Source organism: Pogona vitticeps, chromosome 2 (assembly GCF_051106095.1).
Source record: "Pogona vitticeps strain Pit_001003342236 chromosome 2, PviZW2.1, whole genome shotgun sequence".
Classification (NCBI taxonomy): Eukaryota; Metazoa; Chordata; class Lepidosauria; order Squamata; family Agamidae; genus Pogona; species Pogona vitticeps.
Genome location: NC_135784.1, coordinates 199,360,369 through 199,386,063, shown reverse-complemented (window position 1 = coordinate 199,386,063; position 25,695 = coordinate 199,360,369). Strand labels below are relative to the sequence as shown.

Below are 25,695 nucleotides of genomic sequence, written 5' to 3'. Positions count from 1 at the left end.
AGATGAACATTAAAAATTTTCCTATGTTTCACTGTTTTGTTTCTGTCCCAATGCCCAGGAATTTTTTCCTTCTACAGCTAACTAACTAACTAACTAACTTGATTAATTCTACAGCCAACACGGGCTTCTGTCAGCAACCAGTCAGAACATCTGAGAGCAGAAAGCGGGAAGTCTGGAACTGTAAAAGGGCCTCAATTGGTTAGAATCCAATGAGAGTGTTTGTTTCATTCATTCCTTATGGTTTGCAAGCACCGTGTGCCTCCATCTTGTATGGCCTAACTGTTTGGCTGCATCTCAGTCTTTTTGGATTTGTACCTATTTTTCTTGATTGAGGGGGGGGGGTTTCCTCCCATTTTTCCAAATTATTTTTATTAATGCTTCTAGGCAGCCTGTGCGAGTGTGGGATTATTTTTTTAGGTTTCCATATATCCAATGAAACTTAGCAGCACATGACACACACACAAAAGGCAAAGATTGCAGTACTCTGAGATTTCCTGTTTCATATCTCAAAGGGAATTTGCCAGGATTTTGAAGAGTTAAACTTTCTAAAATGGCTTCAATAAGATGGAGGGTTCTTTTAAAGAAAGGTCTGCCATTGAATAAAGAACAGCTGAAAAGCCTTTGGAAGTGGCAGATGATCAACTACTTTGCTCCCACTCCAAATGCTATTAGGATTCCTCTCTCAAAGACCAAAAGCACATATGGATATTGTTCCCCAAAATATGGGTAGCTCAGTATTGGATGTCAGGCCTATTTCCTGTTAAGGTTTCACTACTGAACATATAACAGTAAACAAAATATTATCCCTAGTCTTCGGATATGGGATTTACCACATTTCTGTGTTCCTCCATTCCCAGCACAAAAGGATACATGTGTTTTGATATAGGACCTTGGGGCTAAGTAAGGCAGTGGTCCCCAACCGTTTTGCCTCCACAGACCGGTTTAGCATGGGGGCGTCCATGCATGCACGAGAGGGACCGTGCATGCATCCGTGCATTAGTGAGAGGGGTCGTGCATGTGTGGGAGGGGCTGTGTGTTTATCCGTGCATGCATGAGAAGGGCCATGTGTGCATCCGTGCATCCATGGGGCCACGCGTGTGCCTGTGTGTGCATGGGAGAGGCCGTGCATGTGTGGGAGGGGTGTGAATGCCTCTGCGCATGCGGGGGGGGCAGGAAATTTGTCTCTGCGGCCCGGTACTGGCAAGGCCATGGACCAGGACCGGTCTGCAAACTGGGAGATGGGGACCCCTGAAGTAAGGGATACTGAATGACTTGCAACCATTTGTCTAACAAGATTGGGGGAGATATTCTATTACTACCTTTTCTACTTTAAATTCGCAGTTTTTGAAAATTATAATTGCTACACCCCTAGATTTAGAAGTTCCAAAAATTTTTTCATAAATGTCGATATTGTTCATCTTTAACTCATTGACTCCTTTTTCTGATTGATGAGTCTCTTGTAGAAAGATGATATCCAGCTTGTTTTTCCTCAACAATGCTTCTATTCTTCTTCTTTTCACTGTTGATCCGAGGCCTTTAACGTTTAAAGTTGCAAGTCTTATTTTTCTACCCATATGTGTTCAAAAGTTTTCTTTCCAATAGGTCCCGTGTGTAACCTTACCTCCCACCAACAACATAAAATAGACAAAACAACACCCCATAATTGATTTTCACCAATTTTGTGAACATATACATTCGTATCCTCTCCACCATGGTCCCATGCCATGACCACTGGCATGAGCAAAAGGTGGGGGGGAGACGCCACCATCGTCCGGCGGAACCATGACCGGAGCCTTGCCTCCGATCTTTTCATTTAACTTTTGCATTTCTACTTAATGTTTAATACTACAATAGTAACAAAATAAAAATAAGAATAAGAATACCCTTCTCCTTCCCCCCTTCCCCTTACTGGAATCCTTTAAAGAGTTTATATTTAGTTTTTAGTAATTTTAATTTTGTTACCCCTTTTACTATCTAAATTTAGTGTGTTTAGTATGATTAGAACAAGAGTAAAATAAATAAATGGTATTATTCTATAAAGCTATTTTAAAAACAACAAAAAAGAACCTCAAAAATTAGAAGAGGGGAAAGAGGGGAGGAGAGAAACATATATATGTATATATATATGCACACACATACATATATATAAGAAAGATTTTATTAGGAGAAAGATAAAGGAAAAAAAATAAAAGATATAAAAAATAAGATAGAATAATAAAAAAAATATAAGAAAAAACTGGTCCATCTTCTTCCTTCTGGTTCAGCCTTCTAGTTCTTTGCTTGTGGTTGGAATTAACTCCTGACTTTCTCCTTCATAAATGTTCCAATCTTTCAGCAGTTGTAAACCTTCCTCGCAGGAGTGGATTTTAAACAAAATCTTGTCTTTCCAGATTTTCAAAAAAATTGGGTAGCCCCAATGATATCTGATGTTATTTTTCCTCAGAATTGCTGTAACCGGCTGCATAGATCCTCGCCATTTCGCAGTCTCTTTACAAAAATCCTGGAAAATCTGAATTTTTCTGTCCCTATAAACCAGCTGGTCTTGTTTTTGTCTGATTGCTTTTAAAAATTGTTCTTTCTTTGTATGATTCAAAAACTTCACAACCACTGGTCTAATACCGAGACTACTTGGATTTCCCAGGAAATATGCCTTTTCTATATCTGTTTCAATCAGATGCTGCGTATCCATTATAGAGTTTATCCAATCCATTATCTCCTTTCTGAGATCTCGGCCCTGTTGCACTTGGAAGTTCATTATTTTAATATTAGACCTTCTGAGGTTATCATCCATAAATATAAGCTTTTTATTGGTATCAGAAATTTGCTGAGCCATGGACACAATTTCTTCTTTATTTCCTTGAACTGTATCACCAAGGTCCCTAATTTTGCTCTTCATGTCCTTTAACTCCTGTGACACCCCTGAAATTTGATCTTGAAGCTTAGTGATGCTTCTTTCGATGGACTTAGATCTTTGCTCTGTTTTGTCAAAGCCTTCAGACATTTTACAAGACAGATCTTTTATAAGCCTTGTAACCTCGTCCATCCTATCGTCTTCAGTTGGTTGTGTCGTCAATCTTTCCAAACTGCGATCTGAGGGGGTTTTGGCAGTTTTATCCCTCCTCCTTGACATAGAGAGTTCTAATTAAAAATAATTATTGTTGTTTCAGGCTTTTCGTTAGGAGCAGGGCAGCTGGAAAACGCCAGTAGCTAATCGGCCATGAAAGTGAAAGTAGTTTTTAACTTTAAAAGAACATAGTCCTTAAGGCTTTTAATCAGCAATATGCCTTCCTTATCCTTCTCTCCAAGGATTTATGATAAAAAAAACATTCTTCTAAAGAAAGAAATGCATTTTAATAGCTTTTTACCTTGCTAGGCGATACGGAGGGTTCGCTCCTAGCTGGTCATCCCCCCGAGCGGAAGTGACGTCTCCCTGGGGGAGATATTCTAATATGCAATAGCACATTTTTTGGAATGTTCATGTTTCTTCTACACCAAACTCCCATTCTGTGGTGCCGAGCCTGATAAAGACCCACTTGGGATTGAAGGCTATTTTACATTTGTGTTGTGATGTCAGTTAGTTAGTTAGTTAGTTAGTTAGTTAGTTAGTTAGTTAGTTAGTTAGTTAGTTAGTTAGTTAGTTAGTTAGTTAGTTAGTTAGTTAGTTAGTTAGTTAGTTAATGTGGTCTAGCAAATGACACACCTGTGCCATCAATTGGCTTAAATGCATTATCCCTTTAGTGCCTGATCCTTTAATACAAGTCCCTTATTGAGTTACTGAAGGAAAAGTAAGATAATTTGTGCTTTAAAAAAAACATTGTTCTGTGGCTGAAATCCTATTGTTTTAACTGATGCTGCATAAATTATGCTACTGGACTTCTGCCATTGTTATGGTCTGTTTGGATCTGGCATAACTTGACTCCTCCTCCTACCGCCACCACTTCTTCATCCCATTTGTGGCTCTTCTGACAACTGAGCTTAAGCCTACACTCCACACTAGAGATAACCCTTCATACAGCTGAAACTATGCTACAGTATTGTTCAAGCGGCATAATATGAGACAGAAACAGGCACAAGTGATAAATCAGCTTGTTCTTCTGTTGTGAGGAGTCAGGACAAAGTTCGGTGAAGACATGGGTAATCCTAATTAATTTCCCACATCCCTAGGTTGGAAAAGGTCTGGATTTAGTGTCAGCTTAGCTAGTCTTCTGCCATCTTCAGTAGTTAAGACTCAGGTTTTAGTCAGCAGAGCATTTCTCTGTTACCAAAATAGGGTTCAGCTAGCAAAAGAGGGCTCTGCTGGGAGAAAGCTATTTCAGCAAGTAGCAGAGCCTAAGCCTCACTCCCTACACCCGGTGTGTCTTTGAGTTAGGATGCCATTGTTCATACTCTGCAGCAAAAACAAGAGATCTGCTGCACCTTGAAGACCAACAAATGTATTATGGCATAAGCTTATGTAGGACTAAATGTATTCACCAGATGCAGAAGGATTCAGGGGTAGTTCTTCCTACCTACAGTGACCGAGATTGCAGCATCAATTGATTAATCTAGCAACACTGTGTTTGCAATTTGAATTGAAAGACTTAGAAATGTCAAAGAAATTAAAAGTATTTCACTGTTTAAAATTAAAAAAGAAGTATCCTCGCATGATGGAAAGAAATCTGTGAAATCAGGACTGACAGATAGGTTTGAGTGAATTTAACTATACCGTAATTGCTCAACACAACAATAAACTCTTTTGGTTATCTTTTATCCGCAAATGTTTATTTTTCATAAATGTTAGACAAAATTGCGAAGGGAAGGGCAACAAAATGTTTATTTTGTAGCCACACCCCAAAAAAAAGAGTTAACCAGATCTAGAAGTATGTTTTTACAATACAATAAGTATGTTTTTTTCCCCACAATTCACTAGAAAACATAATTCTGTCAGGCATAATTGTTGAAGGAGTAGGGGAAAGCATAGTATACGTTTATTTGTTCATTTGTTTGTTCTGGAGTTTTATAACCCCTTTCTCCATTCAAATAACATTTCCAGAACAGATCCTGACAGACGTGACTGGAGTACTGCAGAAATGACCAGAATGATCGGCACCTGGAAACATGATTGCGTGAATGCCCACGCATATTACATGGGACTGGGGTAGTCTTGTGCTGCTGTTGAATCTAGGATAAGAACAAGTACAGCATCAAGAATAAGACGCAATCTTTTTATTAATCGGGAAGGCCCCTAGTTTGTCTACTGAGCCGTCTCTATGCTTTTGAAAGGTGTGAGATGCTACTGAAATGAAGAGCCATATTCCCATCTGTCTAAATTACTGCCACCAGCTTTTCTTACATATCTGTGTGTTTCATTTCAGATACTGTTAACACATCAAGTAACACATGTGTTACAGTCCAAAGGCTCACCCAGTCAGAGCACCTCCTTTCCCTTCCCCCTCCTCCACTTTTTGCCACTTGGAGCATATAGTTTATGGAGATTTGTGTCCAAAAACACGTCCCTAAAACCATCTCTTACAAAAACCTTTGTTCAAAAAACTCTAGGACTCCACTTTCCTCCTTGGACTTCTCTGGGGCAGCTTCTTTTCCTTCCTTCCTTCTGTCTTTCCTCACTTCCTTCCTTCCTCCCTCCTTCCTTCCTTCTTTCCTTCCTTCCTTCGGCTTTCGGTAGCAAGTAAAAGCTTTCTATCAAGAAACTCTCATCCAGATATGAACCTATATGAAAAGTGCCATAACAGTAAAATCTGCCTCCATAATAAAGCAAGGTTTTTTTCCTACATAAAAAAAAAACTGTGCCTCCAATGTTGGAGATGAGAGAATGCGAATCTATTTACATGAAAAAGATGCATGGGGAAGGAGCAGAGAGCAAGAGAAGGAGCTCCTCAGGTGTCCTAGATTGTTTCTTACCTGCTCTAACCTTTCTTCAACCTGGACTGATCTTCCTCTGGTTGCTGATGTCACTTCTCTGGAAGAGGGCAGAGGAGAAATCTTGTCTTTGTTCTCAAGAGGTGAAGAGGCAGCCATGCCTCCCAGCATCTCCACTTATCTTATCCTAATATATTTATCTGATAAGGATTAGCTTTCTTATTTTCCTAGAATAAGATATCTGGACGTGATTTCTCTCCCTGAAAGCAGAAGTGTGCTCTGCCAGTCTTTCAGATTTTCAGCAGCTGAGTCCACACACTAGCTTAGCTGCTGCTTCAAACTTGCTTTCTTTGATAACATTCAGGAAATACAAAGAAATAAAGAAAGAAAAAGTATGGAAAGTCATGAATTTTGCCACCATACTAATGAAAATGAGTCAAACACCATGTGGACAGCAGGAAAAATGCTGTTAACACCAACAATGAATAAGTTAAGACTACGGAGAACGTGTCTGGATAAAACCAGGGTTTTGTAGTCTAAAACTCAGTGTTCTTCTTGTGATCCAAATATAACTTCCTTCTTTCCTCCCTGCTGATTCCCTCTTTCAGTCCTATACAGTTTCTTTGGGGAGCACATGAGTGTTTGAAGAAGGAAGAGATGTATCCCATCCAGTTGAAATGGATCTTACTGTTCTGCTAGCAGATGATCACCCACAATTCTGCCAACAAGGCTTAAATTAGGCCTGCTTTACTTATTTCTGGAATTTCTGTTGCTGATCACCTGAGATGTGGTACATGACAACTCTAATAAAATTAAATCCAAATTCAAATCCCTATAGTCAAATAAAATGCAAGACATGACAAAGAAAAACATGAAATATCACAAATTAAAGCATAAAGATGTTGGCCGTAAAACAATTTCCAAAAACCATACTGGAGTAATTTCAAAAATGCACAAATAAAGGTATTGTTCCAGTACAAATAAAGAATAAAAGGGATTGAAAGAGGAAAGAAAAGTCACATTCTCTAAAACTAGTTAATATAACAATGTCCAGTAATACAAAAGGCAAGAAAGCAAACTTCTGCTACTGTGGGGCTTTAGAAAGGCAGCTCAGAAATTATTTAAAAATAATCTGGCTGAAAATACAATAAATTACATTAATTTCTCATTTGAGCAAAGTGATCCTCAAGATTTTGCAAGACTTTTTTAACCATCTATGGAGCAAGAAATGCCTGATATTAAGGCTGGATTAAGAATATGGAGAAACACTAGACACCATATTGCAAAGATACATTGGTTGTTGGAGTATATCAAAGAATTTCAGAAGAAAATCACTCTGCTTTACAGATTACAGCAAAGCCTTTTATTGTTTGGGTCATGAGAAGTTATCAACTGTTCTAAAGAAATGAGTACGCCTCAATATTTTTATTGACGTGATGTGCAATCTATACTGTCAAATTAGAACAAAATATGAAGAATCAGAATGGTTTTCCATAAGCAAAATTGTCAGACCAGCATTCGTTTTATCTCCTTATCTGTCCACCCTATATGCAGAACATATCACATGGAAAGCTGGATTAGGGAAGAGGAGTGAAGAGTAGCTGGAGATACACCAATAATTTAAGGCACACAGAGAACATCATATTACTGGCAAAAAGAAGCAATAACTTGAAATGGTTCCTGTTGAAGGTGAAAGGAGAAAGTGCTAAAGCAGTATTGTAGCTGAAGACAAAAATCATGTCTTCAAAAGAAATACATAACTTTAATATTGACAATGAAGAAGTCGAAATTGTTTCTGTAGCTTGGTTCAAACAAATACAAATGGACAATGTAGCTGAGAAATCAGCTGAAGGCTGAGACTTAGAAGGAAAGAATGAACTAGAAAAAATCCTCATGTGCAAAGATGTGTCATCATAGACCAAAGTAAGATCACCTACTCTCTTATATTCTCAATTACTCTCTCTCTCTCTCTCTCTCTCTCTCTCTGTGTGTGTGTGTGTGTGTGTGTGTGTGTGAACCATTGAGCCCAGTCCCTGTCAAGGAGGCACACTGGGGAATCGAACTCCCAACCTCTGGCTCTACAGCCAGAGACCTAAACCATTGAGTTATCCAGCAGTTCATTTTGAGAAAAAAGTTGTTCATCACTTGCTCTTACAAAACAGCAAACATAAGAGGGATGGATCTTGCCAATTCTGGGCAGTGAAAGAGAGTGTTCCTTCTGGACACCCTGTCTCTCTGGGTTCTCAGGATGAAGGCACAACATTCTTGCCACTACCTCTGGAGACATGGTGCTTCCATGTCACTGGGCAGGCAAGTGTCACTGCAGGTGCACAAGGCTTGCAGTAGTTAAGAAAGTGAAACATACTCATTTTGGTTCTAGAGCTTTCAGTTATTGAAGTTTCAGTGTTGGGACAGATGTTCAGTATCATCACCCCAGCTGTTCCACAAGTTGTGAAATGTCATTTTTTTGAATTCCTTTTAAAATAATTCAGCACTATCTCAAAATGTCGTACTTTAAAGGCTGTATGAGAAATATGGCTTTACAATGTATTCGTTTAAAGTGTAAATTACCTCATAGATGTAAGAAGTATCTGCAAAAATGAGTTGGAGAATATTAGCAATTTACAGACCTAAACCTAGGAGAATTCTACTGTATTCGGGTCTCTTCAAAAACAAAAGAAACAAAAGCTGTGCTTTCAACCAATATAGCAGGAGTCTCCCATTAGCTGGGACAAAGTACAATATTTCCTCCCATTGGCAAAACTCAATTGCAATCCCACACACAAACTCTCTCTTTAAATGAGTAGGCTCTGAGTTATCAAAGCTTCCCATTACACAAGTCAGCTGGCAAGTTTATGTTTTTATACATTTCTCTTTCAGTTGCAATGCAGGGTTAATGCAGACAGCAGGTCAGTCTCACATAAAGAAGAGGTTCCATACACTGTAACACTGCCTGTGTTATAATGCCCAGTTTCAGACAGTTCTGTTTTCTAAGAGCAAGTGGCAAACATCACATACACACTATAAACTGCATGGATGATCTCACTGTCTCTATTATTTTTCAAAGGCACAAAGACGGTGTGAGCAATTATATTGTACTCATCTCACTCATATATTATGTCTTGACATGATATTGAAAATCTGATGGATGATCCATAAATCACAGCTCTGCCTCAGTGCATGGGCAGAGTCCATTCCTTGTTTCACTTCTGTCTTTGATGTTGGCGACTTACAGAGTTGCTATCTGCTGTCAATCAAAGATACAAATGCAAGGAAAGGTAGGTGCAGTTCCCTTTGAAGCCATCAGTATTTGGATTTCCTTTTGATTGCTTGGGAATTGACTATTTAATGTTTCTGTATTGCTTTTAACATGAGATCTATCGAGAAGAATACACATTGGAAGTGTTAAATAAACTGCCAAATATCAGAAGGAATTTACTAACCATTCTCTTTCATTTCTGCAAGAGAGTTTTGCAGTTTTGACATTTATACAGACAATTTCCTTGAGCACATTGACAATTACTGCAAATACTTTATATCTCCATGGACCAAGTGAAGCGTGTGTGTGTGTGTGTGAGAGAGAGAGAGAGAGAGAGAGAAAAGAAACATGGAGTATGAAAGACTATAAGATGCACATTCATGTCTAGTTATATACAGTTTTGACTGTACAGGTGAATGACTGAGTTATGCATACTAGGTTATGAGGTGGTATGTGTGCCCTCTTGGGCACAGCACAATTACATTTGCAAAATCAGTAAACTTACACACTCGTAAAGTAAAGGTTTCCCATTCCTTTTATAGCTTCTCCATCCCCTATTTCTGCTACATGTAAATATACTGAAATAAAAGCAGATGAAGAACAAACAAAAATGCATCCATTCCGAAACTCAACGGTTGTGAATTACAAAATTCACCTACACTGACCAAAGAAGATTAAAGCTTTAAGCAATAAGTGTATCTTTAGAACCTAGAGAAGGTCAACAAAACTCACAAATCCAACCCAAATCATGGTACCCATGTAGTTTAGTGCTACACAATTACTAGTACTGTCTGAAAGGAGGATTTTATATTCTTGTCTCATACCCAAAGCACAACACAGAAGGAATGGAAAGTTGGGCTATGGGTATTCTGTTGTAATACATTCAAAACAGACTGGGATGGTGCAGATTTGCAGTGGGATCCAAGAAAACAGGACAAATTGTGCATATATGTACCTTTTTCCTACACACTTTGAAATGAACCTTGGACTACAAGAAGCGGGTGGTTTCCAATGGCAGCTAGGAAGACTAGCAACAAAGTGCTAGTTGTGCTTACTACTTTCTGATGTTGCTACGAACACTAATTCAATTTGCCTGAAAACTCGCTAGTGAACAATATTTGCTGAAAATACCGGTGGGCAAGAATCTTCTAAGGAGGTAAACAAATGTAACTGGAGGAAATGAAACATTGAAGCATATTTCCACAGTTGATCCAGCAAATCTGGCCACATTCTAGATGGCTTCTCACATTCTATAACAGGAGGACACCCCATGCTAAGCACTTGTGTGCTGGAACAGTGCGTCTTAGGATCATACTTTTAAAACTGTGAAAAACCTGCTTCTTCTTCTCAGAGCTCTCAAGGATGTCTAAAGGCTTTTATGAGCTGCAGGATACCTTTCGAAAGCAAAGCCCCGGTGTCTGCATACAAAAAACAGGCAGCTATTGTTTTCACAACATTTTTCAATAACTATAACCCAATTGTCATGCAACACACCAGGCTGCATCAATCATGCTGTGTTATGTTGTGTCACATAACATAACACAATATGACTGGCGCCACCCAACATGACATGCTGCAACATGCTGCAGTACGCAAGAAAATTTTATACCATTTCCAATGAAAACTGCGTGCACATAAAAATCAGCTTGTCAAAACCGGGAGTAGGGGGAAATCTATTGACAGCTGAAGCTTCCATTCTTAAAGGGAAAAATTCAGCGACTATTTCTACGACTGTAATCCCTTTGTAGCAAACACAACCAAATCAACTGAACTGGCCTGTGTATCACACTTTTCATAAACAGAAGCATTGTGCCTGTTTATGCTGCTAGATGAAAGGTACCACCTGCTTAGATATACAGTTGTAAATATGTTGCTTCATTACGATTTTGGAACAGACTCTCAAGAAGCAGTGGAAGGGTACAGTATTGTCACCACTTTTAAAGAACAATGTTGCTTTAATACTATCATTGCTTCTCTGACGTTGTAAAGCAAGTGATCCTTAGAACCTAGTACTTCTCGAAGAATTTGGAAGCCTGAAAACAAATAGCTGCAATAGGAAATATTTCTAATGACAGCTTTGGAATGGACAAAGGGGGTCTGTGGTTCTTCATTTTGCCCAAAATTAGACTCTTCCAGCTTTGAAGAGCTTATTCCAAAAAATAAAAAAATAAAAAATAAATAAACCACCCCACACTTCCAGACAACGAAGCAGAAATAAAAATGCAGAGTTTTATCTGGCATAAAGTTCTGTAAACTGCAGCTCACTTCATCATATATATCTTGTCCCTGCTTATGCAAACTCACATTGTTAAGCTGTTACGGTACTACAAAACCCTTTCATTGCTTTTTGTTGGCTGCCCCTTCAGAAAGTCATGTGGTACATAGATATGATGAGAATGAGAGGCAAAACCCTCACACACTGACCAAGAAGGAAAGGATGTTTCAGTGGTAGAGGACATACTTTGCATGGAAAAAGGAAAAAGAACCAGAACTTCAGACCTAGCATTTCTTGGCAGGACTGAGACAAACTGAAAGCTTTCTCTACAACTACTTTATTTTTTATTTTGCTTTTGTTTTTCCTTGACATTCGAGCACAGACTAACATAGCTACCTCTTCTAAATCTTCTCAAGGAGACACTGTCACTGTTGACAATACTAGACTAAATTTATCAGATACAACCAAATATAAAGTTGCTTCCTAAATTCTATGAGACAATATATTCCAATTGAGAGATAGCACCATGTAGCAGGTAAACTGTTGCAGGCATACAGAAAGTCCTAGGTTTGAATTAATAACAAAATTGATTATGTTTCTGCCACATTCATTTGTTCATTTATATATACACAAAAAGGTCATATAAATGGGATAAACCTCCCAAAAATATATATTCTCTTCTGGGGAGATTAAGCTATGATTTCAAAGACTGGAGAGGTCTTCCAGAAGGATGACTTTTTAATACATTGTTTCACACAACCTACTCCCAGTTTTTCGGCTGTTAGAATTGTAGAACTGGGAAGTTAGTGAGTCACCTCCAATAAAGCACACATTCACAGCTAAACCATCCCAACAACTGACCATCTGACCTCTGTTTAAAAACTTTCAATGTAGAAGAATCTGCTAGCCTCTGAAGCAGACCACTGTATTGTCTGCTGAATCCCTTTAGAATGGAAGCCAGTAATGTCAATTGTTCTCATTTTTGCAACACCTCTCATGTCTGGCGATGACCTCCACCTTTGTTCCTTTTTAGTTCTATTTTGCATTTTCAGCACTTCCTTCTTTGGGAGTTGAGAAAAGTTTTTATTCTTCTACCAAACCAGGGCCACACCACCCTCTCATTTCAATTGTTATTTCCCACAGAAGCGATTTATTGTCACAGCACTAAATTGGCAGCTATAAGATCAATTCACCTAGCAAACGCACAGCAAACTGCTGCTGTTTAAGAGAATCCCAAGACAGTGGATGTTCTCCCTGTGAAACACTTTCTAACTCTTAAAAGAATCAAAAACCACACCCCACTCCAGGAACCGGTTACCAGTGGTTCCCATCTTGGGTCCCCAGATGTTCTTGGACTAAACCTTCCAGAAGCCTTCACCACTAGCTGTGGTGGCTCGGATTTCTGGGAGTTGCAGTCTGAGAACTTCTGGGGACACAAGGTTGGAAGCTGCTGTGTTAAACTAATCAATCAATCAGTAATTAATTTTATACAACTTTGGAATTTCCTACTAAGGAAGAGGAGTGAGAAGGAGAGCATGGATAATTAGAATTGGCAATGGGATACACCAAAAGATTCTGTAGAAGGTAGAGGAAAGGTCAGACCTGCAGAATACATGGCATAGCACATGTCTGAAGAATGACAAATGCACACTGTGAAAAAAAAGCTGGTACACTGAAGCACATGACGGCACTAGAGCCTACACCATCATTGGAAAAAAATAAACTAAACCGGACTTTCTAGAAATGAGTGTTGCAGAAACTGAAGCAAAACATTGAGGAATCTCAGAATTACATATGATCAATATACCATATACACAAAAACTGGTATAGGATAACAGTGCATCTGGAAAATCCCAGTGACTGGCTTGATAGCATCAAGTGGTAGAACTGGGTTGAGTCTAGAACCAGACAGCTTACTGATGGTGTCGTGCACATGGAAACTGATTACTCAGGAGGAACTGACATGGACAAGGTGAATACCAAACATCAAAAAATGGTCAAGAAAGAACAAAAGTTTACTCATTTTTCAGACTACTGCTGTGCTTCCTTGCTAGTTGGTCCAGAAGCCTTCACTACCACCGCTGCTGGGCAGGATTTCTGGGAGTTGAAGTCCAAGAACATCTGGAGGCCCAAGGTTGGGGACTACTGCTGTAAATAATGACTGCTTCATAGTCCTGTCAACCACAAACACACACCTCTCACTCCAGGAAGACTCTACATTTCTGTTCAAGAATTCAAGATGAAGCATACTCAGTGGAAAAATCTCTGCTGTGCTAACATTAATTTTTAAAAGTTCCTCATATCTCTCTTAAATAAAATAGAGGACATTACCAGAAGGTCCTGGGTGCTTTAGTATGGAGATGTGCCTGTTTGTCTATAAGCAGCCTGCCAGACATTTAGTATACCATTCTAAATACAGAGAGAAAGAGAAATTCCAGTGCAAAAAATGCCTAGCAAGTGCTATCTGAAATACACATGGGCATTCTACCAGATTATTATATTAGCAGCTTGTAACTACACAGTTTTTAATGAGACTATAAAAAAACAGAATAATGTAGGTGCATCTGCTGGAGATTCTTGTAAAACCGTGTTGCAAATTGAAGAAAATATCGCAAATTCTCAATTACTGTATTAACTAGCAGGAGGATTAATTCCTTTAAAAAGAGATAGAGAGGGAAAGAAGAAAGGATACCCATAGCACAGTTTAACCTCCTCTGACCTTTGAACTATGAGGGGGGTCATACACATGTCAGTGTTCCCAGCTGTCTTTCTGACACTCTCCCCATTGCAAGGCCTTAGCCCTTTCCATTTTGTAGAAGTATTGATCTGTTGGCAGCAATGGGCTGGATAATTAGCCAGGAATTAGGGTTTCTATTACAGCCAGGAGGTTGCCCCAGCTGATTTATCACCTGAATAATTTACTGTGATTGAAAGGAAATTAAAATGAACTCCATTCGACAACTGTGCACTTTTATGGGCTTTAGTGAAGACTCAAAATCCAAATTAATAGCCTGGTGCTGTTTAATAGTCTGCTGAGAGTAAATATGGGAAGGTTTTTCTCCACTGCTGATGTGTTTTCTTTTGCTGGATTTAGAAGTTCCTCCTCCTCCTCCCTGCACCAGCCTCCCCGCCACAGCTACTGACATACACAGAGGTATTTTCCTTGAAGGGGATACACAGGTAATAATGACTAAACTGTGAACAATTTTAAAACCCCTCTAGGGTCATATTGGCCCCTTTCTCTATAGGTTCATTTCCAGGCTTGAAGGAAATTTAATAATCATTTGAAAACAGAAAGTGTGGCATTCTGTATTATTCATTTACAGAAGTGCTTACACTAGTCACTTGGGTGATTAAAATTGTTACATAGGAAGGATGCTTGTATCTGTTCCCCTGTCAAGCACAGCCCCATACATCTGGTAGCAATTAGTTTCTGACTCAGAAGACACAATTTGTCCACCATACATTATAGGCTGCATGACAACAGTTACTTCAGGTCTCCTTTCCAGGAGTAAATATCATAAACATACAAAACAATCCTAACTAGTCTTCTGTGCTGCATATTTGATTTTTCAGGTGTCACTAATTTAAATTCTAAATATGAAATTCTGAATTTAAAATGTTTGAATGAGAAATGTACATAGAAATTCAGAACTCATGCACTTGTTTATACCTGTTGACATCCTGGCTGGTGTCAAATATGTAGTTTCCTCAGTTGTAAACTAACAAATGCTGTCAAATAGTAAATGATATTTGAATGTCATCTTTCAAGACAGCCAGTATGTCAGAGAAGGAGTATGCTTGCCCTTTTCTCTATTTTGATAAAAAAAATTATCAGTGATTTGAAAACAAAAGGTGCACTGCCTAGACTATCAGGGGCTGAGAAGACCCCTGGTCAGATCCAGAATGGATACAATTTATTGACTTCTTAATTTAAATCAGATTTTTATAAAGAGAAAAATAAAATGGCAAACACTAAAGGCTGAATCTGTTGTCAGTCCCGCTCAGCCTTATGAACTGCCATAGATAATGCTCAGACAATATTATAAAGACATTATTTCTATAAATAATAAAGGAAAACATGAACAATGTTGATATGCTCATGAATAAAGAGATGCAAGGCCTTGCTGAATGAGTGAAACAAACTGGGTATCTAACACTGGCACAGATTTGCAGCATTGATTAGGAAATACATGAAGCAGTATTAACTGGAAACCTGATTTAAATCATGATGCAGGTCAATCTTATCAGTCAATCCAGCTGGTTGAGATCCCCACTCAACTGTGAGATTCACTGGATGAGTTTGGTTCAGACATTTCCTCTCAGCCCAACCTACCTTACATGCATGTTCTTATGAGGATGATATGGCAGGAAGCGGGATCATACCTACCACCCTCAGCTCCTTAGAGGAAAGACATGAGATAGAAATGAAAGAATACTGTAGATATAATGTTGTCCAATATTACATAGTGATGTATCGTATACTTATAAGATTAGTGGTTTGGACAGACGAGGGTTAACAGTTCTGAAAATACTACTTCAAAATAGTCCAGTTTGCTAGCCAAAGATGAGCAAGCTCATGGGGCCAGGGGCCAGGATGAAACTAGAAGTGAGTGGAAGTTAGTTTTGCAAAAAGCCTTTTATGTTTATTTCTGATGTGGTAAAACAAGGAAGGGGTGCTGGGTCTGCTTTTAAAGGATAATCCCTATTTCTGGAGGCTTCCAGGAGCAGTAATTCTTTTTTCCTGGCCAAAATAAATGGAGGGGGGGGGATGAGGAATTTGTGAAGTCAGAGGGCTGCACAAATCACTGACGGGGCCCATTGGTTGTATGGGCTCCGCCATTAGTCTACACTCTCTCTCTTTTTTTAAGGGAGATAATTGGTTAAGTTAAGTGGTCAACAGGTGCATTCTAGATGGTTAGAAAATACCTGGAAGGAAGTTCCTGAAAGCGTAAATGCCTGTCCTTTCCTACTGCTGGGTTATTTTATTATTATTATTATTATTATTATTATTATTATTATTATTATTATTATTATTATTATTATTATTATTATTATTATTATTATTATTATTATTATTATTATTATTATTATTATTATTATTATTATTATTATTATTATTATTATTAATTGCTGCTGCTGCTGTTGTTGTTATTGTTGTTATGTGCCATCAAGTAGACTATGATTTATGGCAACCCTTCCTAGGGTTTTCTAGATATACTCAGAAGTGTTCTGCCATTCCCTTATTTCAGAGATGCTCTGGGACTGTATAGCTTGCTGAAGTCTACACAGGCTGGTTCTTTCCCCTGGGAAAACACAGTGGGAAACCAAACTCCCAACTTCTGGGTTTGTAAACAGATAGCCAACTCACTGAGCTATATTCCTAGCTAAGGTTCATATATAACCTGGCTCTGTGTATATGATGAGACATAGTATAAACTGAGATGCAAAGGAACAAACACAGGGAGGACAACAGGGAGAAACAGAAACAGGCAAGATCCATTGGGAACTGAGAGAGGAATAATCCCATTCCAGCCCATAGCAATCTCTAAAACAATCACTTTTTCTCCCACCACCAGTAGTGTAAGAGGACCAGCAATCTTGCAAGGAAGGGTTGTTGGGAATTGAGAGAGGTTGATGACTTTTTTTTCATCCTCCTAACAGTCACCAGTGAGAAGGCTGTTCGAGTGCAACTAACTTCTTCCCTCTGCACAAAGTGGCAGATAAGCTGAGCTGCAGCAGAAACTGGGCAGTATTCAGGGCTATGGCACAGGGTCACTAATGGTACCCATTGCAGACCCAATTCAGAAGGGCATTTTCATGAAGAAACCAGGTTTCATTGATGGCTCATCCCTGCTGGATCAAATCATCTATCCGAAACTGGATTTAGACATCATCATTCCACAATCATAGACAATAAGTGTCAGAATGAGAACTGTAAGTATTTTCTCAACCATGAAGCTGTACAACAATTAGAAGGCAAAGTAAGACTAATGCTTGCGAAATCCCACAGAAAATTAGTTTATTTAGAGTTATATCACACATTGAGGGAAATGCTAATTTGTTAGTATTATAGCCTTTCCCCTCCAAGACAAGAAATTATTTCAAAGTTCAAGTCTAAGCAATCAAACTTGCAAATGATGCTGTGCTTCCAAATAGAGCGAATCCTGAAAGATATGTCTGATTGTGACTACCTTTCTTGTGTTTCCTAGCTCTTTTCTTTGGCTAGAGGCAAAAAAGTGATTTCCTCTCTAGATGGGTCCTAAAGATTTATCCAAGGGCTATGCGTATTTTCTGAAGTTCCCTTCAGGCCTCTTGCCTAAGGACCTATATAGAAACTTCACTGTGTGGTGCTCCAAAAGTGTGGCAAGTAGAGATGAGCACTTACCGTGGTTCAACAGTTCAGTGTGGTTTGGTGGATCAGGTGATGTGCGGGTGCCCCAGATTCTGCACCATGCTTCCTTCCACAGAAGCAATGCCATGGGTTTTCCTGCCTTCTGGAGCCCATGCAACACCTTTGCCAAAACGCACTGAAATGCTGAACCACAGTAAGTGCCTATTTCTAATGGCAAGGCATACAAGAGTTATATATGGATGCCTGGAGACTTGCCGTAGTGAGGTTGCTGCCCATTGTGCCAATGAGGCGCATGACTTGAAAGGTAGTTGGGTGTTGGCTTGATGTATGTGTTTGTCAAGCTGAGTTCATACAGGCAATGTTTCCTAGGATGCTAAGGGGCATATCTGCTGTCTTGCCACCATTTTAAAATGTTCTGGTTGTTTTTCCTATCCCCACCCCAGGGCTGAGTTAAGCATACATAATAAGAATTGTGTGCCATCAAATCAATTCTGACTTACAGCAACTCTTTTCAGGGTTTCTAGGTACAGTGTACTCAGAAGTGGTTTAGTTTACCATTCCCTTCTTTTGGGGCATCCTAGGACTGTGCAGCTTTCCCAAGGCTCTACTCAGAGGAGGCATAGTGGGGAATCCAACTTCCAACCTCTACCTCCACACCCAGATAGCCAGCACCACTAAGCTATCCAGCAAGCTAAGCATAAGCATACAAAGGAATCATTAATTGTGACATATCTCACTCAACTCCCAGCATAAATGAAGTGTGGGGTTCCTGTATAAGATAGGTAAACCATAAAGCCACACCTTTGCAAAACTAGAATGCAGTAGAGAGCAAGACTTCTTAGTGAAGTGCATATATTAATAACCCAGCTCCTTGTAATACGTTATGGACATTAAACAGTTGACTCCTTTGACAGACTGTAGCCTCTAAGTATTCTTCTGTTGAAAAACATCTACTAGTATTCCTGGGACAACCAAGTCCTCCTAGCCAGGGCAATGGCTGTAGGCCAGGAGAAATTGGCTGTTTCTGAGGCCCTTAGAAAGTATACCCAAGCAAGATCACAAAAATCCTTTGCCTCCTTGTGAGGCAAGAAGAACCTAGAGTATTTCCTTTACTTGGAAACCATGTCTGACCCTAGTTTCTGGTCCATCTTAATACAGCTTTAGTATCAGTAATCACCATTAAATATCTAATGCTGTAATGGACACAAGGTAGAATCCTGAACTAAGTTCAGTATTCATTCAAAAGAAATTATTGTTGATTTTTATTCCCACCACAGGTATTTGCGACTTGTAAAAAAATTATAATTTTCCTTAAGCTAAAAGTTCCATAAAGTTCCAAAATCCTTTCTTGCTGTTGCATATTTAATTGTTTCCATCTGGGAAGCGTATTTCCATGTCATTCATAGAATTTGACCTCAAAAACTTATACATTCCAGTGACATTAGCATGTTATCAATTAATATTGAGATCTTTAAACAAGAGTTTTATTTTAATTCTTTATGTTCCAGGTTAACAGGATGTATGTGACACAACAGATATCAACATTTGATTGTACCACTCTTTCTGCAATTTGCCGTCTTCTTGCATTAGATCTAGTACTGTCCATCTACACCACGGGTCCCCAACTTTTTTCACCCCGTGGACCGGCTGGGAAAGGCGGGGCACCCCTGTGCTCCTGCGCATGTGCAAGCAAGCACATGCTCTCTCACACACAAATGAGCGTACACTCATGCGCATGCATAAACCGCAGTGCAGCGCTTCTGCGGGCACACACACGGTCATGCACATGCACAAATGGCAGTGCTGTGCTTGTGCGCATGTGGAAATGGCAGCATGGCGCTCGTATAGGCATGCTGGAGTTCACATGCATGCACTATTCAGCTGTGCAGCGGTGAGTGCGTGCAGGGGGTGGGGCGGGAGGTCTGTCTCCGCAGCCCAGTCCAGCTCAGGCCATGTACTGGCACAGGTCCGCGGACCGAGGGTTGGGGACCTCTGATCTACAGCATGACCACCAAGTGAGATCTCAATTCTCAATAATTCCTTCGCTGTTTAAATCCTTCTGTTATGCTTCTAACATTCATCTATCTTTGCCTTTTCTTACCCACAACATCATATCCATATTTTTACACATCATTGGCTGTGTTCACATGAAATATTAAGCCAAGACTTTTTTTTACCATGACTAATTGAGCAAACCAGCTGAGTCAACAATAAAAACAACCTTTTGTGGCCAATATCTGGTTTGCATCCTATTCTAGGAGCTTGTTTTCTTGTTTGCAAAGAGAGACTCTCTGAGAGTTTGTGTGATAGTTTTATTCAGCAAATCACTGCTCGTGTATGCTGGAAGTTGTTTTAAATGGTATGTCTGTTTTTCCTTTCATTTTGGTCTTGTATGTTTGTGGCGTGCGTTGTCAGTTTGTGTATTTTGCCACTGCATTTTAGGCTGGCTAGGCATATATGTTTTGCCTGTATACATGTGTGTGTTTTAATTTGTGTGTGTGTGTGTGTGAGAGAGAGAGAGAGAGAGATAGATAGAGAGAGAGAGAGAGATTTATTTGTCTGTGCTTTTCTAGGCAACACTAGTTCCTCTTTTATGAAACTGTAACTTGTTACGTTTTGTGGGGGAAAGTACGTGTTTTCACATTTGGGTTTTAGATGTACATGTATTCTCAGTATTAATTACTGAGTAATGAACAGCAAATACTGAGTATGATATACAGAATTAAGTTTATCAAACTTAAAGAATATCAGACTACTGTACAAATTTTGCAAGAACTGTCAAATATCAAATGTGAAACAGAAACAGCAGAATTAGGTATGGAAGCAACACTTAAGAATGAAAGCTGCAGCTCTAAATATTACCTGTTCTGGTTTTATGGGTTCAGTTGTTGTGAAGATGTCAGAATAATGTTGTCGTTCAAAGACTCTATCCAACACTTCTAACTGTTGCTGGGTAAAAAGATCTCCCCGCATTTGTTTCCGAAGGAAGTCTCTACCCGGGAGGGAATGGCCATTTGGTACTGGAGACTCCTGAATACCTTTCCAAGAGGGAAAAAATGCAGAGACAGAGAGCCATTACAATGGCAATCAAAAATTATTTTTCAGTTTAAAGCATAATATATTGTGAACATGTTACAGTGAACATGTCAAATGTTGTCAACTGATAATGTAACAGATTATAATATAAAAGGAAACTACTACAACATAACAGCATATACCTTCTTTAATTTAATTTCACCCTTCTTAATATACATAGGTCAAAACTAACAGGAAAGTGCAGCAGAATGTACAGCAGTCTGCTTCTTATAAAATTGTGCATGTTCTTAATGTAACATACTAACTTATAGTCATCTAACTAAAATTCATTGTACAGTCTTCGTTAAATAATACTTTCCCTGTCCCTTGGGATACTAATAGACAAATGTGGGCAGTTATGAATATTTCTTTCTTGCTGTATATTGGCTTGCTTTTCAAAACTAATCAGTACTTCAGTTTCAGAAAGGGATGGTCACCAAACTAGCCTTGCTCAAGATGCCTACCAGATGCTGTTGGGCCACAAGTCCCTTGGTATAGTCCAAAACATACAGAAGGGCTCATACTAAGTAAAGCATGGTTAGCAAAATGTTGGCTCTCCAGCCAGAAAAAAAAAAATCTGATCTGAAGAACAGACCTGAATACACAAAACGGCTACACCTGAGCCATGCTCTGTAATAGTACTACGTATTTCAGGCATTGAAACAAAGGAATCACCTTGCTCAGAACCTTGCCCAATAACACAAAACTGTTTCTAGATTCTAAGGTAAACAGGAAATCCTTTTAGTGTTGGTATGAATAGCATACATTTAGACATCATGATAGTGCTTTTTATTTTTCTTTGTTTAATTGCCAGCATACTCAAGCCATCACCATCAGCATCACAACAGCAGCAACAACAATAATTTTGGTCTTGTATTTGCACTGAGGAAAGCCTGACACACAAATGAAAGAGAAGTGCAAATATATAAAAGGCAGATGATCTCTTTCCCCAATTATATAATGTCTAGTAGAATAAGCACCGGGCTTAATCAACCATAGCTTATAAAATTAAAATTCTGGTAGGTAGCTGCATGTTGCCAAAAGGCCAAGAGCCTCTTTCTACAGAGCATGGAAATGCTTGTTTTAAAATTTCAGGTTAAACCAATATTATTTTGCAATTCAGTTATATACATTTACATAATTCTAGTGAAATGGAAACAGAAAGATTGTTCTGCTTCTGCTTTTCACCTTCTTATGGGACACACCCATCAGTTGTCTAATGTCAACATCATATAGGATGCTATTACAAATGTGACATAAAGCCACAGAGCAAAGTGTAAAATACATTGGGGAAAAATAACATTGGGTCCTGACTATGGCCTTAAGAGCACTTGATGCCATTCTAACGCTGAAGCCTATTGCATCTGGCACAAAACAGAACCAGTCCTACCATTAGCTGGAATGAGATGTATGCCTCAGGAGGCAGCTGCAGGACACAATCATAGTGGTTCTTTCTGAGACACTTTCCCACCTCACTGCCATATCTCTCTATCAGAACTGGGCCTCCTTTAAAGCTTATCCTGCATCCCAATCTACTCTGCTGCCCTTACGTATAGTGGAAGGTGCTAGTCTGGGGAACGCAAATATCCCCTCCTAGATGCTTTTGGCCCACTATTTATTTCAAATGAATAAATAAACAACCCTCGCCAGCATGAGCCAATGACAGGAGCTGCAGTTCCAAAAAATATCTGGAGGGCCACAGTTTCTGACCCTGGGCTAGTGCACCACCTATACTGAAATAAGATTGAACTGCCAATCCAGTCCATTCCTGTATAGAGGAGGAGGTACCGTTGTATGCTCCACGTCAGGCACCACATACATCATGGGGTGGTTCTAAATAAATTATAATTAGCACAGAACTGTCATTTGCTGAGCAAACCAACAAGTGATAAAAAACAAAACAAGGTAACAATCGCTGAAATTCTGTTGCTTAGTATACTAACTCACACTAGAGTAGGCCCATTGAATCAGTGGGGATTTGGTGAGTCAACTCCTCTATCAGTTCCATAGATTCAGTTGGGCCAACTGTAGTTATTACTTTAGTGTAGCAGGTCACAACTAGAATAGCCCCTTTGACTTCTGGAGAAGTGGCGTCACCAAATTCCCACTGATTCAATGGGCGTACTCTAGTTCGGTCTATGCCACTAAGCAACAGGATTTCAGCCAATATCTGAAGAGTTCTGCAGTGTCACTTCAAAGGTTACCTAATTCAGAATCCTGTTTTCAGCTACCAGCCAGATTCCTCAGAGGAGGCTTTAAACAGGACGTAAGACTTTAGATCCAAAAAAGAGCTTTTAGAGAGCATTGAAGATAACTTTCCTACCCCTTGAATTCCTCATGTTCTCGCCAAAATTTAAAAAGCATTGAGGAATGCGGTGGTCTGTGAGTCAGAGGTTGAGGGAGAAATAGGTTGCTGAACATTGAGCAGAAACTCCTTTTACAAATAGAATAATGGAAGAGAAGCCAGAGGAGAACCAATCTGGGAGATAAAAAGTATCATTCTTTTCCTCCACCAGCCTCAATGCTGCAGTCCAAATACAAACTGTAGGAAAGGCAACTGCTATATCTTAAAGAAAACATGGGCTGATTGCATGTTAACTATCACATACTAACCCATGTCCAGTTTAACTTAACTGTGTCAATTTCAACAAGGAAAAAAATCTTCCTCACCAACAAGGATCCAAAACACAATTGTAAAACAACATGTGTGTGATAGTTTTCAGTCTAATCTTTCTTATACTGTTAGGCATTCCTGTGACATATTTTAAATGCTAATTACATTTCATGGGGACATTCTATTTATAACAAACTTGTTTACATGCATTTCAGTGGTAAATTAAAATGAATATTCTATTGCTTTAGGGGGCCATAACAGCAATGTATTAAACGTAAACCTGAAATAAAATCAGTTTTGTGTTTGAAACTATACTGTGAAGACTAAAAATAATCAATTTTACATTTTCATGTCCACAAAATTAAATTGTCATTATGAAAATTAATCTGCTTTCTCACTTTTCCAGCTAAAAACTATTTGGCAAGACCTTAGTTTTCCATGACTACAATTCAGTCTTTATATGATTTATACGGTTTGTGATCATTCAGAATTTAATCTGACAATCACAAAGGCTGAGAAATTGTCAAATATTGAATTGTCCCAATAATTCATTTCAACACTCACATAAGTATAAGATAATTACCATTACCATCAAACATTTCTGAGTACACCAGAACATCACTGATAATTAAACATATATATTGTTGGCAGACTTCTAACAGTTTAAATTATAAATGTGCTCCAGGGAGCAGTAAAGGGATTCTTCATCCAGTCATTCCATCACATAGGAAAACCATGCTTTTGTGTAAATAACAATAACACTAAACAGATATACTGATATAGGGTGGAGTCCTCACTCAAAGGTATACTGACTGGAGCAGATTAGAAATAGACCAAAGTCTCTAAAGCTGGCCCAAATCCACTTGCACTGGCAGAACCCTTCTGTACTGGCAAATGGCAGAAATATTTCAGTAGGGAAATCTGTTAGCCAGACCACTCTGCCTATTAAAATATACCACTAGAAAATCATACACACACACTGCAAGATAGGTAGGTAGGTAGGTAGGTAGGAAGGAAGGAAGGAAGGAAGGAAGGAAGGAAGGAAGGAAGGAAGGAAGGAAGGAATGGAGAAGTGGCAGAGTGAAAGAACTTAAGTATGCCACACCCAACCTTCTCCACCCCAGAGATACAATCATTCAGCCAGCACAAAGTTGCACCAAGATAAGGGGAGTCCAGTCCTAAGTAACTTTCTACATGCCTAGGCTGGGAGAAGTTGACAGGCGGGCTTTGCCACAGGCCCTCAAGCTTCTGGACTCATTAAAATTACATTACTTAGAGGTACGTTCCACTGACTAAATCAGTTTTGCTTCTCAGTCAACATGGGCCTGGTCCATTTCCTTTGGAGGGGCCATAATGTAGTTGCACCATCTCTGACAGGGTAGCAGGCAGGGGTGCTACCATGGTATCCTCATGAGAGGACCTCCAAGCCAAGAATTAATTAAGTATCCTGCTCTGGAACAACGGTTCCAGTGTTTGTCTATAGACAGTTTCCGTGGTCATGTGGCCAGCGGGACTAGAGACAGAATGCCGTTACCTTCCCACCGTGGTGGTACCTATTTATCTACTTGCATTTTTACATGCTTTCGAACTGCTAAGTTGGCAAGAGCTGGGACAAGTGACAGGGGCTCACTCTGTCACGTGGATTCGATCTTACGACTGCTGGTCTTCCGACCTTGCAGCACAGAGGATTCTGCGGTTTAACCCGCAGTGCCACCATGTTCCCACTATGCAATACTGGGATACAAAGAAGCAGAATAAGAAACACATATGGAATTTCTCTGTGGTTATGATATTAGCAATATAAAATAAATGTAACATACTATTGTTATGTTTTTCCATATAATTTTCCAGTATTAATCTAGGAAATGAAGAGCTATTGGAACAGTACAGGATGTATTATATGAATATATCCTATTCACAAAAAGTGCATTTTTTCCAGCCTGAGACTCTCATTCCCCAGATTCATTGCCTGATAAAACACAATTATTTCACCTGCTAAAAGGATGCATGTTAATTAGAGAAGGTGTTAAATTGTACAGTTTTGAACACAGGATGCAACCTAGATAATACCGGGATACAAAACCTGCAGTTCTTTTTCTGGCTGCCCTCTGGCTGTAACAGAGACTTTAAAAAAAAAAAAAGATTTTTACTTAATTACTTCTTGGAGTCCTGAATCTCTTCTGTGTTAAGCTGGCAGCCCTTTCATCTTAAATAACAAACCTGTGCTTTTAAAGATAAAACACTGGCAGAGTTCTTTGCATATAAGCTATTTGGGGTTCCTCGATAACATTATTTGTTTTTGTTTTTGTTTTTTGCTG

General features: G+C 39.1%; 1 protein-coding gene across 4 annotated transcripts in view; it reads right to left on the bottom strand.

Moving 5' to 3' along the window:
- The window catches only part of PAX5 (paired box 5), a 304,245-nt gene that overhangs the window by 170,644 nt on the left and 107,906 nt on the right, over window positions 1–25,695 (bottom strand). For all 4 annotated transcript variants that reach the window (XM_020791379.3, XM_020791381.3, XM_020791380.3 and 1 more), the window contains exon 6: window positions 20,551–20,726. In XM_020791379.3, coding sequence (XP_020647038.2) covers window positions 20,551–20,726 — 176 coding nt within the window. The remainder of the gene's footprint in view (window positions 1–20,550; window positions 20,727–25,695) is intronic.